Source organism: Pipistrellus hanaki (assembly GCF_964339955.1).
Source record: "Pipistrellus hanaki genome assembly, chromosome: 19".
NCBI classification, from domain to species: Eukaryota; Metazoa; Chordata; class Mammalia; order Chiroptera; family Vespertilionidae; genus Pipistrellus; species Pipistrellus hanaki.
The window spans coordinates 19,897,218-19,910,305 of NC_140521.1; the positions used below are offsets into that span (position 1 = coordinate 19,897,218).

Here is a 13,088-nt window from a genome sequence, read left to right on the forward strand (position 1 = left end):
CCCCCGTCCCTCCTAACCTGCCTCCTGTGGTCCATCCTGCCCGTGGCTCTGAGGGCTGTCCCTGATGCCCGGGCCAGCCCTCGAGAGGTGAGGGTGATCTGTGTGCGGGGCCCCAGGGACTGTGCCCCCGCAGGGGGCTTTGAGCCCTCCAAGCCACAGCAGACCCCGGGGAGGGACCCACACGCCAGCCCTCTGCCGCGGTGTCTGGTTTCTCCCTCCCTGAAACGTGACCCGCGGAGCCCTGATCCTCGGGGCTGGTGGGCAGCGGGTGAGGGCAGCGGGCAGGGGCCGTGTCTCCCCGGCCGTATCTCAGGCCCATTAGGAGCGGGCCTGAGTGCTTTCCAAAGCTGATTAATGGCCTGCCCGTGACCTGGAATGTCATTACTGCCCGGGCCGGGGGCCCCCGCGGGGTCCTTGGGGTCTTTACTGCTAATAATAACTGATGCTCTTCGTGTGGTTGCAGGGAAAGTTCTATCTGGTCATCGAGGAGCTGAGCCAGCTGTTCCGGTCGCTGGTCCCCATCCAGCTGTGGTACAAGTACATCATGGGCGACGACGCCGCCAACAGCCACTTCCTGGGCGGCGTCCTGATGGTCCTCTACAGCCTCTGCAAGGTGAGCCCCTGTTCACTCACTGCCCCTAAGGGCGGGGGCTTACCCTCACCTCTTTCAAATTGAGGCAAAATCCACACAACACAGAACTCAGTGACATGGAGCAGATTCGCAGTGTTGAGTGCAACCACCACCTCTGTCTGGCTCCAGGACATTTTCATCCCCAAAAAGGAGCCCTGCACCCACGAAGCAGTCGCTCCCCATTCCTCTGCCCTCCCCAGCCCCAGCCCCAGCCCCTGGAAATCACCAGCCTCTCCACCTGTGTGGATTTGCCTATTCCGGACACAATGTGCGATTTTTTTTTTAAATATATTTTATTGACTTTTTACAGAGAGGAAAGGAAAGGGATAGAGAGTTAGATACATCGATGAAAGAGAAACATCAATCAGCTGCCTCCTGCACACCCCCCACTGGGGATGTGCCCGCAACCAAGGTACGTGCCCTTGACCGGAATCGGACCTAGGGCCTTTCAGTTCACAGGCCGACACTCTATCCACTGAGCCACACCGGTTTCGGCACAATGTGCGATCTTGTCTGTCTGGCTTCTCTCACTAAGCAGCGTGTTTCCACGGTTCCTCCTGGCTGCGGCCTGTCAGGACTTCATTCTTTTCATGGTTACATCCACCCTAGTTTATTTTCTTGTCTTTTGTAATTCTCACCCAAGGATATCTTTTCCATTGATTTCAGATGGAGCAGAAGGGAGGTAGGAGGGAGGGAGAGAAAGAGAGAGACGTACATCGATTGGTTGCCTCCTGTTCACACTCCAACTGGGGCTGAGGATTGAGCCTAAAACCGAGGCATGTGCCCCTGCCCGGGAATCGAACCTGCGACGCTTTAGTCCGAGGACCAGCACTCCAACCACTGAGCCAAACGGGCCAGGGCCACCCTAATTTCTTGTCCATAAAGCTCCCCACATGCTAGCCTTACACAGAATCTTCACAACTCTTCAGAGTGTGCACCATCACTGCTCTCATTTGATGGGCGAGGAAGCGGAGGCTCAGAGAGAAGTCACTTGCCAGGTCACTCAGCTAGAGATAACAGTGTGAGCGTCCAACCCAGGCAGCCTGCTTCCAAACCATGCCACTCTCACCCCACAGCCCTCACCGCCTCTGCACGCGCTTTCTGTTCCTGCTGCATTGCACACCGTCAGCTCTGCAGTCAGTACTCAGTCCTTCTCATCATTAGTACAAATCACTTTCCCCCTTCTTGATCTTAGCAGGGGTCTTCAAACTTTTTAAAGTGAGGGCCAGATCACGGTCCCTCAGAGAGCTGGAGGGCTGGACTATATGAACTACTAATTCCTACTGTAACACCTCGGCTGCACTCACTGCCCAAAAAACCTGGCGGGCCAGATCAGACTCCTCTGCGGGCTGCATGTGGCCCGCGGGCCGTAGTTTGAAGACCCCTGTCTTAGAGGCTCCTGGGGAAATGCTTGTATTCTTCTAGGTCCTTCTTCCCAGCAGGACTAGTCAGGCAGTGCAGGCAGTGTCAGACCATGGGGCTTACCTAGACTACTGATCTGATCAACTGGAAGTGGCTGATTGGAGTGCTAGATGGAGAAGGATTATGGGCTCTGGCTGGGCTCAGATGAAGAGTGTTGCGATCGATTAGCAATGCCTGCCCTGGGCTTGGGAGAGGAAGAGGCAGTGTGCAATGCCATGTGTATGCTCTCCTGGCCCAGGTACAGGGGAGGCTGTTGATGGAAGGCAGGAAGTCCGAAGCCAAGCAGAACTGGTGTGGGGGGGGGGGGGGGGCAGGGGTTTCAAATGGGAGGACATGCCATGAAAATGCTCAGAGGCAAAGACGAGGGGTGGGGGCAGTGGGTGGCTCGGGAGTGGTAAGCGAGATCCTGTACAATCCTTGGATGCTTTTCAACCATCACCCTTCTCTCTTTCCAGTCCTTCGACATCTGTGGCCGCGTGGGTGGGGTCAGGAAAGCCCTGAAGCTTCTTTGTACCTCTCAGGTGAGTCGGCTTCATGTAGTCCTGGCCAAGGTCACAGGAACTAGGAGCCAAGAGCCAGAAGCAGGTCTCAGTGTGCTTCTCAGGGTTCACAGCTGTGTTTCTCTCTCTCTCCCTCCCTTCCTCCCACACACAGAATTACGGAGTCCGGGCCACTGGGCAGCAGTGCACAGAGGCTGGTGACATCTGCGCCATCTGCCAGGCCGAGTTCCGGGAGCCGCTCATCCTTTTGTGCCAGGTGAGCAGGCCGGGCAGGGGCATCGGAGTCTGAGGCTGGGGGACCGGCAGGCCCTGCCCCGGGCATCCGTCTCAAGTGCCTTTCCCTTCACCAAACCTCGAGGCTCTGGGATGGGTCTTTGGGAACAGTGCGGTCCAGACCGGAGTCCGATCTGGGTTCTGATCGCAACTCTGTCTGTCCTTCGCTGGGGGACCTGGACCAGGTTACCTCGCCTCTCTGAACCTCAGTTTCAGTGTCGAAAATGAAAAATTCACTCAGGCATCGTAATTGTGAAACCCAGCAGCGCTCTGGAGCCTAGATGGGTCATTCCATCTCCCTGAGCCTTGGTTTTTCTCATTTACAAAATGGGTATCACACCAACATCCACTTTGTAAAGCTAATATTACAATTAAATGAGATCATCTCTGGAAAGATCTAAATTTGAATTACTTAGTCATAAAAGTTGTTCATATATATATATATATATATAAAATTATACTTACCACTTGTTTTTATTATGATTAGTTGTGGTCACCAACCTATAGCAGTAAGTACTAGTTAGTCCCTTTCATTTCTTTCGTGTATCCCCTCTCCTCCTCCTCCTCCTCCTCCTCCATTCTCCCCCACCCCGACATCAGGGGCTGAGATGTCAATTCAGCAAATGTGTATGAGTCAAGCATCCTACCAGACAGCAGGGAGGAGAGGCAGAGGGCACACAGCCCCTGTCCCCTGCTCTGGAAGCTCGGGGTCCCCCTGGGGAGACAGGCACATACATAAATAACTATGAAACAAAGCAGGCCGGGATAAGTGCTGTGTAAGAGAGATTCATGCAGCGTCCCCGGGGACCGGGGCAGATAGCGATGAGCTCGAGGTTGGAAAGGCCTTGGGGAGGAGGCATCGCCTGCAGACGAGAAGGAATCGGGAGCATATGGCCCCTCCCACCACCACCTTCCGGGGTGAAAAGACAGGAGGTGGGGGCGGGGGGGTCCTCTTTTGGCATCAGTAGAAATTTTTGTTTTTGCTTTTGATTTTTGGGCATTGTAGCGGGTTTGTTTTTTAATATTTTTTTTTTCATTGTCATTATTTTAAAAATTGAGAATATATTTGCATGATCCAACATTCTTGACTACGGAATTCATGAGTGAGGAGTCATGACAACGGAATGCCATGTGGGCCCCGGGCGGGGTCCTGGCACGGAGAAAGGGCACGGGTGGGAAAGGCGGTCTGACGAACTCCTGATCAGGCCTGGCGTGTGGGCAACAGCCGTGCCTCTGTAGCTTCTTAGCTTCGCCAAATGCACGGTGGAGATGCAAGGTCATGTTACGGGAAACGGGGACTGGGTGAGGGCCTTCTGTACCCGTGGCCACTTGTCTGTTAGTGTAAAATTATCCCAAAATCAAAAACCGCACTAAACAACGTTTTCAAGAAGGAAAAAGGAAAGTGGTTGCCGGCTCCTGCCCTTGTCCCCAGCTCCCCAATTCCCTGAACACCCCACAGGCAAGTATTGTTACCGGTTTCCTCCCTGTCTTTCCAGAGGTGCTTTGTAAGCGCCTATAGACACACTGAACACGTCTTTTTCAAAACGACATAAGTTGCAGCATATTCTACCCAGGCTGCATCCTGCATCTCCCCGTTTGGACTTGATACTCTGTTTTAAGAAATTGCCCCTTATTTGCCTGTCACCCTGCTTTTCGGATAGACCCCGGTGTGTTTAACCCTTCTCCTCTGGGTGGGCACTGAGTAGCGGATAATCTTTCGTTGTTACAAATGTGGCTGCCCTGGGAGTTCAGAAATGGGGAGACTCACAGCACCTTCCTGGGCCCATGGTGATGACTAAGTGAATTAATTCAAGGGAAGCATGTAGAATCACACCGGGGACATGCTCAGGGTTCAATAAATAATAGCTCTGTCCTGGCCAGGTGGCTCAGTGGTTAGAGCATCAGCCCACACTGGAGAGTCCCAGGTTCATTTCGGTCAAGGGCACATACCTTGGTGGCAGACTCAATCCCCGGCCCCGGTTGGAGCATGTGCAGGAGGCAACCAATTTATGTGTCTCTCTCACATCCATGCTTCTCTCCCTCTTCCTTCCACTCTCTAATAATCAATGGGGGGAAATATATATCAGCTCTTATTGGCACGCCTTCCCTTTCCCACATGTGCGAGCTCTCGGTGGGATAGGTTCCTGGTGGCGGCCTCACTAGGGCAGAGGTTATTGCTGCATTGCCCTCCATAGAGAGTATCCGAGGGCCGAGTGTGACTTGATCTCTCGCACCACCCCGCTGTGTTATCAAGCTTTTTTTTTTTTTTAACTTCTTTATTGATTATGGTATCACATAATTGTCCTCATCCCCCCATTCCCATCCCAAACCCCTCCCCACTTTGCCAATCTGACAGGTGACTCACACTGTCTCGGAGCAGGTTTAATTTGCATTTCCCTAATTATGAGCATCTTTTCATGTGCTGCTGAGCCATCTGCATTGCCTTCGCAGCAGCCACAGTGAGTGTTTGGGCCTGATGTCAAGGTGAAAGGCTTCCTTCTTCCGCTCTGGCAATCTCTCCAGGCCCTAGGCTGTTTGTCTCTCTCCCTTTCTTCTCCTGGTACCCTGCTGTCTCCCCGAAGTTGGGTGAGAATTCCTGAAGCTGGGTGAGAATTCCCGGAAGAGAGACAAAAAAACCATTGCCCGGGATCCGGGAGCCACACCACAGCTAGTGGTGGTTGGAGCCCACCAGCACGGCCGGTCAGGTTGAGCACATGGTTTAGGCTTGCTTTGCTGGTGAAAGGGCCTTGTTTTTTTGTTTTGTTTTGTTTTGTTTTTTTTTTGAAAGGGCCTTGTTAATTCCCAAATGCATTGAATGTCTGAGTGAAATGTTTCTTTCTTAATAAATGCTTCCCTGACTTCCCTTCCCTAGACTAGTTCATGCTTTGGATTTATGGCTTCATAGATCCCTATGTTTTTCCTTTGTAGCACTTACTATCCCAGTTGTCAGCTAGTAGCTGATTAGGCTGCTGGCTGTGCAAGGTCTGTCTCCTCTTTGTCAAATTATAAGCAACTTGAGAGTGGTAACCATGCCTATCTTTTGCAAATGCAGTCACAGTACTGACTTAGTAAATATTGGATGGATGGATGGATGGATGGATGGATAGGTGGGTGGGTGGATGGATGGATGGGGTAGATGAAATGTGATGGATGATTGGAATGGACATGGATGGTGACCAGGTGTGGGGGTAGGTGAGTGAGTATGCAAAGATGGGTGGATAGAGTTAAAAGTGTGTAGGTAGCTGGGTGATTGGGGAAATGGATAGACAGATGGGGGAATAGGTGAGTGGATGGATGGGGGAATAGGTAGGTGGATGGGGAACTAGATGGGTGGCAGGACGGATAGTTGGCTAGATGGATGGATGGATCCAGGGACAGTTGGATGAAGAGCCCACTAGGCTAAAGGATGATCCTGTCTCCCCTTCCAGCCTGGCATCGCGAGACAGAGAATAAAAAATTGAACATAATCATAACGATTACTGAATATTCGCCAGCACTTATAAAATACTTATTATTGGCCAGGCACTGTTCTAAGTGCCTTATTTTTTCTTCTCTTTTTACAGAACATTTTGTTAAGATTTTTATATTATTGCCCCTACACTCTTTATTTTGAACATTTTAAGCCTACAGAAAAGTTGAAGGATAAGGCAATGAACACCCTTTTATCCTTCACCTAGATTTACTAACCATTAACATTTTACTATGTTTGCTTTTCTTGATATAAATTTATCCCCCTAAACCTGTTGAGAATAAGTTGCTGACATCTTGATTCTTCATCCCTAAATATTTCAGCATACATCTCCCAAGAACAAGGACATTCTGTCCCATAACCACAATTCCACTAGCACATCCCAGAAATTTTAAATTGATATAAAATCCCAATATTCAAACTTTCCCATTTGTCTTCAAAACATTCTTCATAGTTAGGGTTCCCCTTTCCTTCCCCCACTCAGGATCCAATCAAGAATCATATACTGCATTTGATTCTCACATCTAAGTGTTTTCAATCTTCCTAAGGGGGGAGCACTGTTATCCCCATCTTACAGATGAGGAAACTGAGGCACAGGAGGTTAAATCACTGGTCCAAGTTAAAGCCAGAAAGTAGCGGAACTTGTTAAGTTTCCAGTATCCCTGTGTTTCCCTTCACCTCTGTGGTCTGTTCTCCACCCAGCTGTATTTTTTTATTATCTTAACTTTTACATATGTCCCCTTTTTCCCCCAATTGACACCCCCTCTCCCACAACTATTCCTACCCAGGTAAGCCCCCACCTGCCCCAGTGTCTGTGTCCCCTGGTTATGCTGATCTGCACACATACAAGTCCTTTGGTTGCTCTCTAACCCGCCCACCTCTCTGCCATTTGTCTCTGGGCCTATTTTTGTTCATCAAATTATGTAGATCATTATATCTCACATATGAGTGGCATCATGTGGTGATATTTATCTTTCTCTGACTGCCTTCCAAAAGGATCTTTTTAAAAATTCCAATCATATCAAGTCACTCCTCTGCTCAGGGCCCTGCCATGGCTCCCTGATTCTCTCAGAGGAAAAGCCCAAGTCCTCGAATTGGCTCACAAGGCCCTGTATAATCTGCACCACCCCATCAGCTCTCTGATTTCATCTCCCCCTCCCACCTCCCGCCGCCAAGCTCAGCCCCACCGCCCTCGCTGGCCCTCCAGCACTCCGGGCACTCCTGCCTCAGGGCCTTTGCACGGCTGTTTCCTCTGCCTGGTGCGCTCTTTTCCCAGATGCCACCGGGGCTAACGCCTCACCCTCCTGCAAGGTTTACCCCAATGTCAGCACCTCAGTGCCGCCCTCCCAGGGGACCCTGGTTAACATTGCATACCCCACCCCCACGCCCACCCCCCAAGCCTACCCTAGGCCCCCTTCCCTGCGTCTCCATCCTAGCACTGGAAACTGACGTTCTCTACGTTTTAAAGATTCATTTTGCCAGCTGTCTCCTCAGCCGGAGTGCGAGCTCCGGGAGGGCAGAGCTGTCTGTTTCGCTGGCTGCTGGGTCCCCCGCGCCTCGGACCGAGGTGGGCACGGAGTTGGGGGGGGGGGGGGCGCCCGGGTAAGCGCCCCGGTGGCCCCGATTGCTGTTCCCGCAGCACGTGTTCTGTGAGGAGTGCCTCTGCCTCTGGCTGGACCGCGAGCGCACCTGCCCGCTCTGCCGCTCCGTGGCCGTGGACACCGTGCGCTGCTGGAAGGACGGGGCCACGTCGGCGCACTTCCAGGTGTACTAGCCCCGGAGCTCCGGCGCGCCCAGGGAGAGGACGGCGGGTCCGGCTCCGGGACCTTCCTGGAAAACAGGCCGCAGGCTCTCAGCGTCCTGCCCCCTGCCTTCCTCCCCGTCTTCCCCTAAAGCTTTCCGTTCTCCCCGCCCTCCCCGGCCTCCTGTGTTCCCTGGCTCAGTGCGTGCATCCGTCCCTTCACATGGGGAAGCCCCCGAACTCAGACTGTCTCTGCCCAGGTAGGCCTCCCATCCCCTCCTCCTCAGGGAACCGGGACTAGACAAGGTCCCGCCTGTGGGTTATTTTACTCAAGAGAACCAAGCGCCTGAAGCTGCACGCTAAGGAGGGGCCTAGAGGTCACCGCCTGCCCACAGTGGCCCAGGTCTAGGTGAGGGGCACGGTGAAGTCTTTCCCAAACTCAGATGCCCAGCCCCGCCTCGAGTGAGCCAGGCATGGCGTCAAGCATCCCGCCGGGACGGCTTCCATGGCACCGCGGAGGAGACGCGGCACAGGGCTCGGCGTGGTCACCGCCTGGCGTCAGCGCCTGCGCTTACCCACCACGTGACCCGCTGCTCAGACCCTGCGGCGTGGGGCCCAGCAGACAAGGTTCCTTAAAGCCACAAGAGGAGATTTTGATGGGCACGGGTGGCCCAGGTGCGTAGCCTATTTAACTTGGACTGCATTGAGAAGGAAAGACTTGGTCCTGAAATTGCTTCCTTCCCGAGCTGGGTCTCTGCACCCATCTGTATTTCTCTCCTCTCCCTCCCAGTCTTGTACCCTCCCTCTTTCCCTCCCTCCCTCCCGCCTCAGACCTGTCAACAGCCCCTGAGGACATTCCCTCTCCCCTGGTCGCCTCCAGAGCAAAAGGGACAATCCATGTTATGGATCTGTACACAGCCAGGGTGGCGGCGGAGAGCATGGCGGCCACCGGGCTCCCGCAATCTCTAAGTGAGGGCTCCCAATCTGTGTAGCAGAGCCACTTCCCTCCCTGCTTGGAGGTCTGGGAGGAGGCGGCCCGGGCGGTCATGTAGATGCCACTGGAACCCGGCCTGTCCTACCCTTCTCCCACCCCTATCCTCTCACTGGCCACCCCAGCCCAGCGGGCTGGTGCCAGCGGCATTTCAGAGCAAGCCATCTGGGTGGCTAGGGGGCAGACTAGCAAGAAAGCCGGAGGGGAGCTGGTGGGAACCTTGCTGCCCCCTGACCTCGGCCAGTGTGAGCGTGCCCACCCCGTCCCCAGCAGATTCCGGGCACGGGGCCCTGGGCGCTGTGGAGCCAGCACCCTCTTCTCCCTGACGTGCCCGGCTCTTTCCTGTTAGCCAGCGAGACATCCCTTCCAGTAACAGAGCATGGCATCTTTCAAGCTCTGTTACTATGGCGATGGCCACGCTGCTCCAATCCCACTTGCCTGGATAATCAAGTCAGAAAGGGAAGTGGAGGGCAGCAGAGCCCAGTGGAGGCGGCCTCTCTGTTCCCTCCGCCTGGAGGAGGGACCATGGGGAAGGAACACAGTCTTCTGCAGCTGGTTTTTATCGGGAGGAGGTCCCTGTCTGCAGGTGCCAGCACAGAGGCTCGGGAAACGGGAGCTGGAGGAGGTGTTAAAGTGATAGCATGTGACAGAGCAGACAGAGCCGTCTGTTCATTTTATTTTATTATATTTTATTTTTAATTTATTGGGTGGGTTGGTTAATAAAATTATGTGGGTTTCCCTTGTACGGTCCTATAATATTGTACGTCATCTGTATATCGTGTTGTGTGTTCACTACCCTGAACCACATCTCCTCCCATCACCATTTAGCTCCCTGCACCCTCTTCTGCCTTCCTTGCCCCTCTCCCGCTGGTGATCGCCATTCTGTCGTCTGTGTCTGGGAGTTGATTTTTTGGTGTCTGCTTAATCCCTTCACCTTGTTCGCCCAGCCTCCAGCCCCTCCCCTCTAGCAGCTGTCAGTCTGTTGTCTGCCTCAGAGTCTGTTTCTATGTTGTTTGCTAGTTTACTTACTAAGCTCTGCATGCCTTTGGGAAATCACTTTCTCTCCCTGTAGCCATCTCCAGAGTGAGTAAGCCTTGCCCCATGGTCGGCAAACTGCGGCTCTCGAGCCACATGCAGCTCTTTGGCCCCTTGAGTGTAGGTGGCTCTTCCACAAAATACCACGGCCCCGGCGAGTCTATGTTGAAGAAGTAGCATTAGAAGAAGTTTAAGTTTAAAAGATGTGGCTCTCAAAAGAAATTTCAGTCATTGTACTGTTGGTATTTGGCTCTGTTGACGAATGAGTTTGCCGACCACTGGCCTAGTGTATCATCTACCAGGACCAGGGAAACTGATGATGCCGATAGCTGGTGAATACAACACTGGTTTGTCACTTACACTCCTGCCACGCACACACAAAGCTTCTCTGACAGTCTGCAAATAACCAGCCACACCCCTGACGCTGTAAAGAGTCACCTGTGGCCCTGGCCAGTGTGGCTCAGTTGGTTGGGCATCACCCCGTGCACTGAGAGGTTCGATTCCCAGCCAAGGCACATGCCTGGGATTGCAGGCTCGATCCCCGGGGGGCGGGCATGTAAGAGGTAGCCGATCGATGTTTCTCAAGTCGGTGTTTTTCATTCTCCCTTCCTCTCTCTCTAAAAATCAATTTAAAAAAAATTTTTTTAAGTGTCAGACACATGTGGGGGACATTCAGGGGCAGGTGGGATGACTGAGCGTAGGATTTTATTTATTCATCCCCTACCCTCCAGGGAAAACCCTGTCTCAGGTTTCCTTTGTGGGGGGAGGGGGGCGCGGATTTCACTTCAGCCCTTGGGAGGAAGAGTGGCAGGGCAGGGTTTTCCAAATGTCAGGCCACATGTGCTGCCCGGCACCAGAGTAAACCTGGCACACATCGCTCTCGGCAGAGAAGAGCAGTGCTTCTGCCTTCCCGTCTTTGCTCTGCAACTCCTTCACTTTGAACGGAACTCACCTGAGTCAGATGGGAGCACCTGCTCTTCTTTCTGAGGACTCACTGACTGGAGCCCCAGGAAGTCCTCGGAGACGGGCCTCTTGAGGCACACTCTCGGGCATAAGGAATGAGGGGACGAGAAGGCAAGCTTTGGGCCCGGGTGTCCCAGACCTTCCGCAGAGGAGAGGGGGAGGCCCGGGAGACCTCCAGGCTGCTGAGCGGCAGTCCGAGCAGGACTTGTAACGCGATGCTGGAGTCTTTCCGTGCTTTTGCTCTGGGCCAAACAGAGCCGCCTTTGGTGTTTTGAATGTCCTCCTACGTTCCCTTCTGCCAATAAATAACGTCTGTCGGCCAAACTTACCTTCCCGGTCTTGAGTCTCCGGTCCGCCTGTTGAGCCAGGTGGGACTGTGTTGGGAGAAACGCAGAGAAGCACTTGGTGCAGTGGGTGGCATCGGACGTTGGTCTCTCCAGAGCAGCCCCATTGAGTGACACATGATGTATTAAGGAAGCGCTTCCGGAGAAAGCAGTAAGGGAATGAGCGGAACAGGAGAGGGAACGGGGAGAGGCCAAGCAAGAAGGCGCCTTACAAGGAGGCCCGGCTCCCGGTTTGGGGCGGGGCCTTAAGAGTACCAGGTGCATCTCAAGAGTCGTCCCACCCTGAGGTCTTTGCGATCCACACTCAGTCCTTGGCAATGGGTTGATTAGGGGCAGGGGGAACCTTTCCGTCTCCAAAAGGAGGCCCCAACCCTCTGAAGGTGCCAGGTGCCACAAAGGAACAGGACGGAACACAGAACTGGTAGAAGGGATATGGATGTGCCCAATAGCAGTTAGCTATTGATATATAGGCTGTATGGACCTAGAACATACACACTGAATGGCCAGATTATTATGATCTCTGAACGCATAATAATCTGGCCACTCAGTGTATATCCCATAGAATAAAAGGCTAATATGCAAATTGTCCCCTCGACCAGAAGTTCGACCAACAGGCAGACCGGCCAATCACCCGTGTCCCCTTCCCCTGGCCAGGCTGGCCAGATACCAACCATGCATGAATTCATGCATCGGGCCTCTAATATACACACTGAGTGACCAAATTATTATGCGTTCAGAGATCACAATAACCTGGTCACTCAGTGTAGGCTGATTTAAGAAGAGTTTTTCCATTGATGGATTGTGATGGATATTTACATTGTAAATTACAGCTGACCATTAAACAACATGGCAGTTTAGGGTGCCAACCCTCCCCCTGTGCAGTAGAAAATCTACCTGTAACTTTTGATCCCCCCATAAAACTTAACTACTACTACTAGTCTATTGACTAGAAGCTTTACTGATAATGTAGATAACCGATTAACACATATTTTGCCCATTATATGTGTTATATACTTTTTTCTTAAAGTAAGCCAGAAAAAAAGACAGTTATTAAGAAAATCATAAGGAAGAGAATGTACATTTAAAATATTGGGGGGAAAAACTTCTGTGTATAGGTATACCAGCTCGGTTCAAACCCGAGTTGTTCAAGGGTCAGTGGTAATAGGTGACAGCTCACGCCTCTCTGGGCAACATTGCGAAGCCACCATAACACATCACCAGGCAGAACTTTCTGGTTGCAGTTACTTGAAAACGAACTCCAATGTGGCTTCAATAAAAGGACTTAATTTGGTTCCTATAACAATATGGGCTTCAGGTACAGCGAGATTCAGAGACTCAGGTGACAATATTAAAATCATGTCTTTCCGGCTCAACGAGCGTGGCTCAGTGGTTGAGCTTCGACCTCTGAACCAGGAGGTCACGGTTTGATCCCGGTCAGGTCACATGACCAAGTTTCGGGCTCAGTCCCCAGTGGGGGGCGTGCAGGAAGCAGCCAATCAATGATTCTCTCTCATCATCGATGTTTCTTTCTCTCTCCCTCTCCCTTCCTCTCTGAAATCAATAAAAAATGTATTTTTAAAAATAAAATCATGTCTCCCGGGCCCTCCATGCTGTTTTCCTCAGAAGTGTTGGATTTGCAGGCAGTACAGTCCCACGTGGCAGTAGAATGACCTCCAGCGGCTTTGTGCTCATGTTCTACCAGCTTCCCAAGTCTCCAGT

At 52.4% G+C, this 13,088-nt stretch overlaps 1 protein-coding gene across 1 annotated transcript in view; it reads left to right on the forward strand.

Annotated features, from left to right (window-relative positions):
* Positions 1-12,104, forward strand: part of RNFT2 (ring finger protein, transmembrane 2) — a 51,832-nt gene extending 39,728 nt beyond the window's left edge. The window contains exons 8-11 of the mRNA XM_084868491.1: positions 464-613; positions 2,509-2,574; positions 2,708-2,809; positions 7,935-12,104. Coding sequence (XP_084724617.1) covers positions 464-613; positions 2,509-2,574; positions 2,708-2,809; positions 7,935-8,069 — 453 coding nt within the window. The 3' untranslated portion in view covers positions 8,070-12,104. The remainder of the gene's footprint in view (positions 1-463; positions 614-2,508; positions 2,575-2,707; positions 2,810-7,934) is intronic.
* Positions 12,105-13,088: the final 984 nt, after the last annotated feature.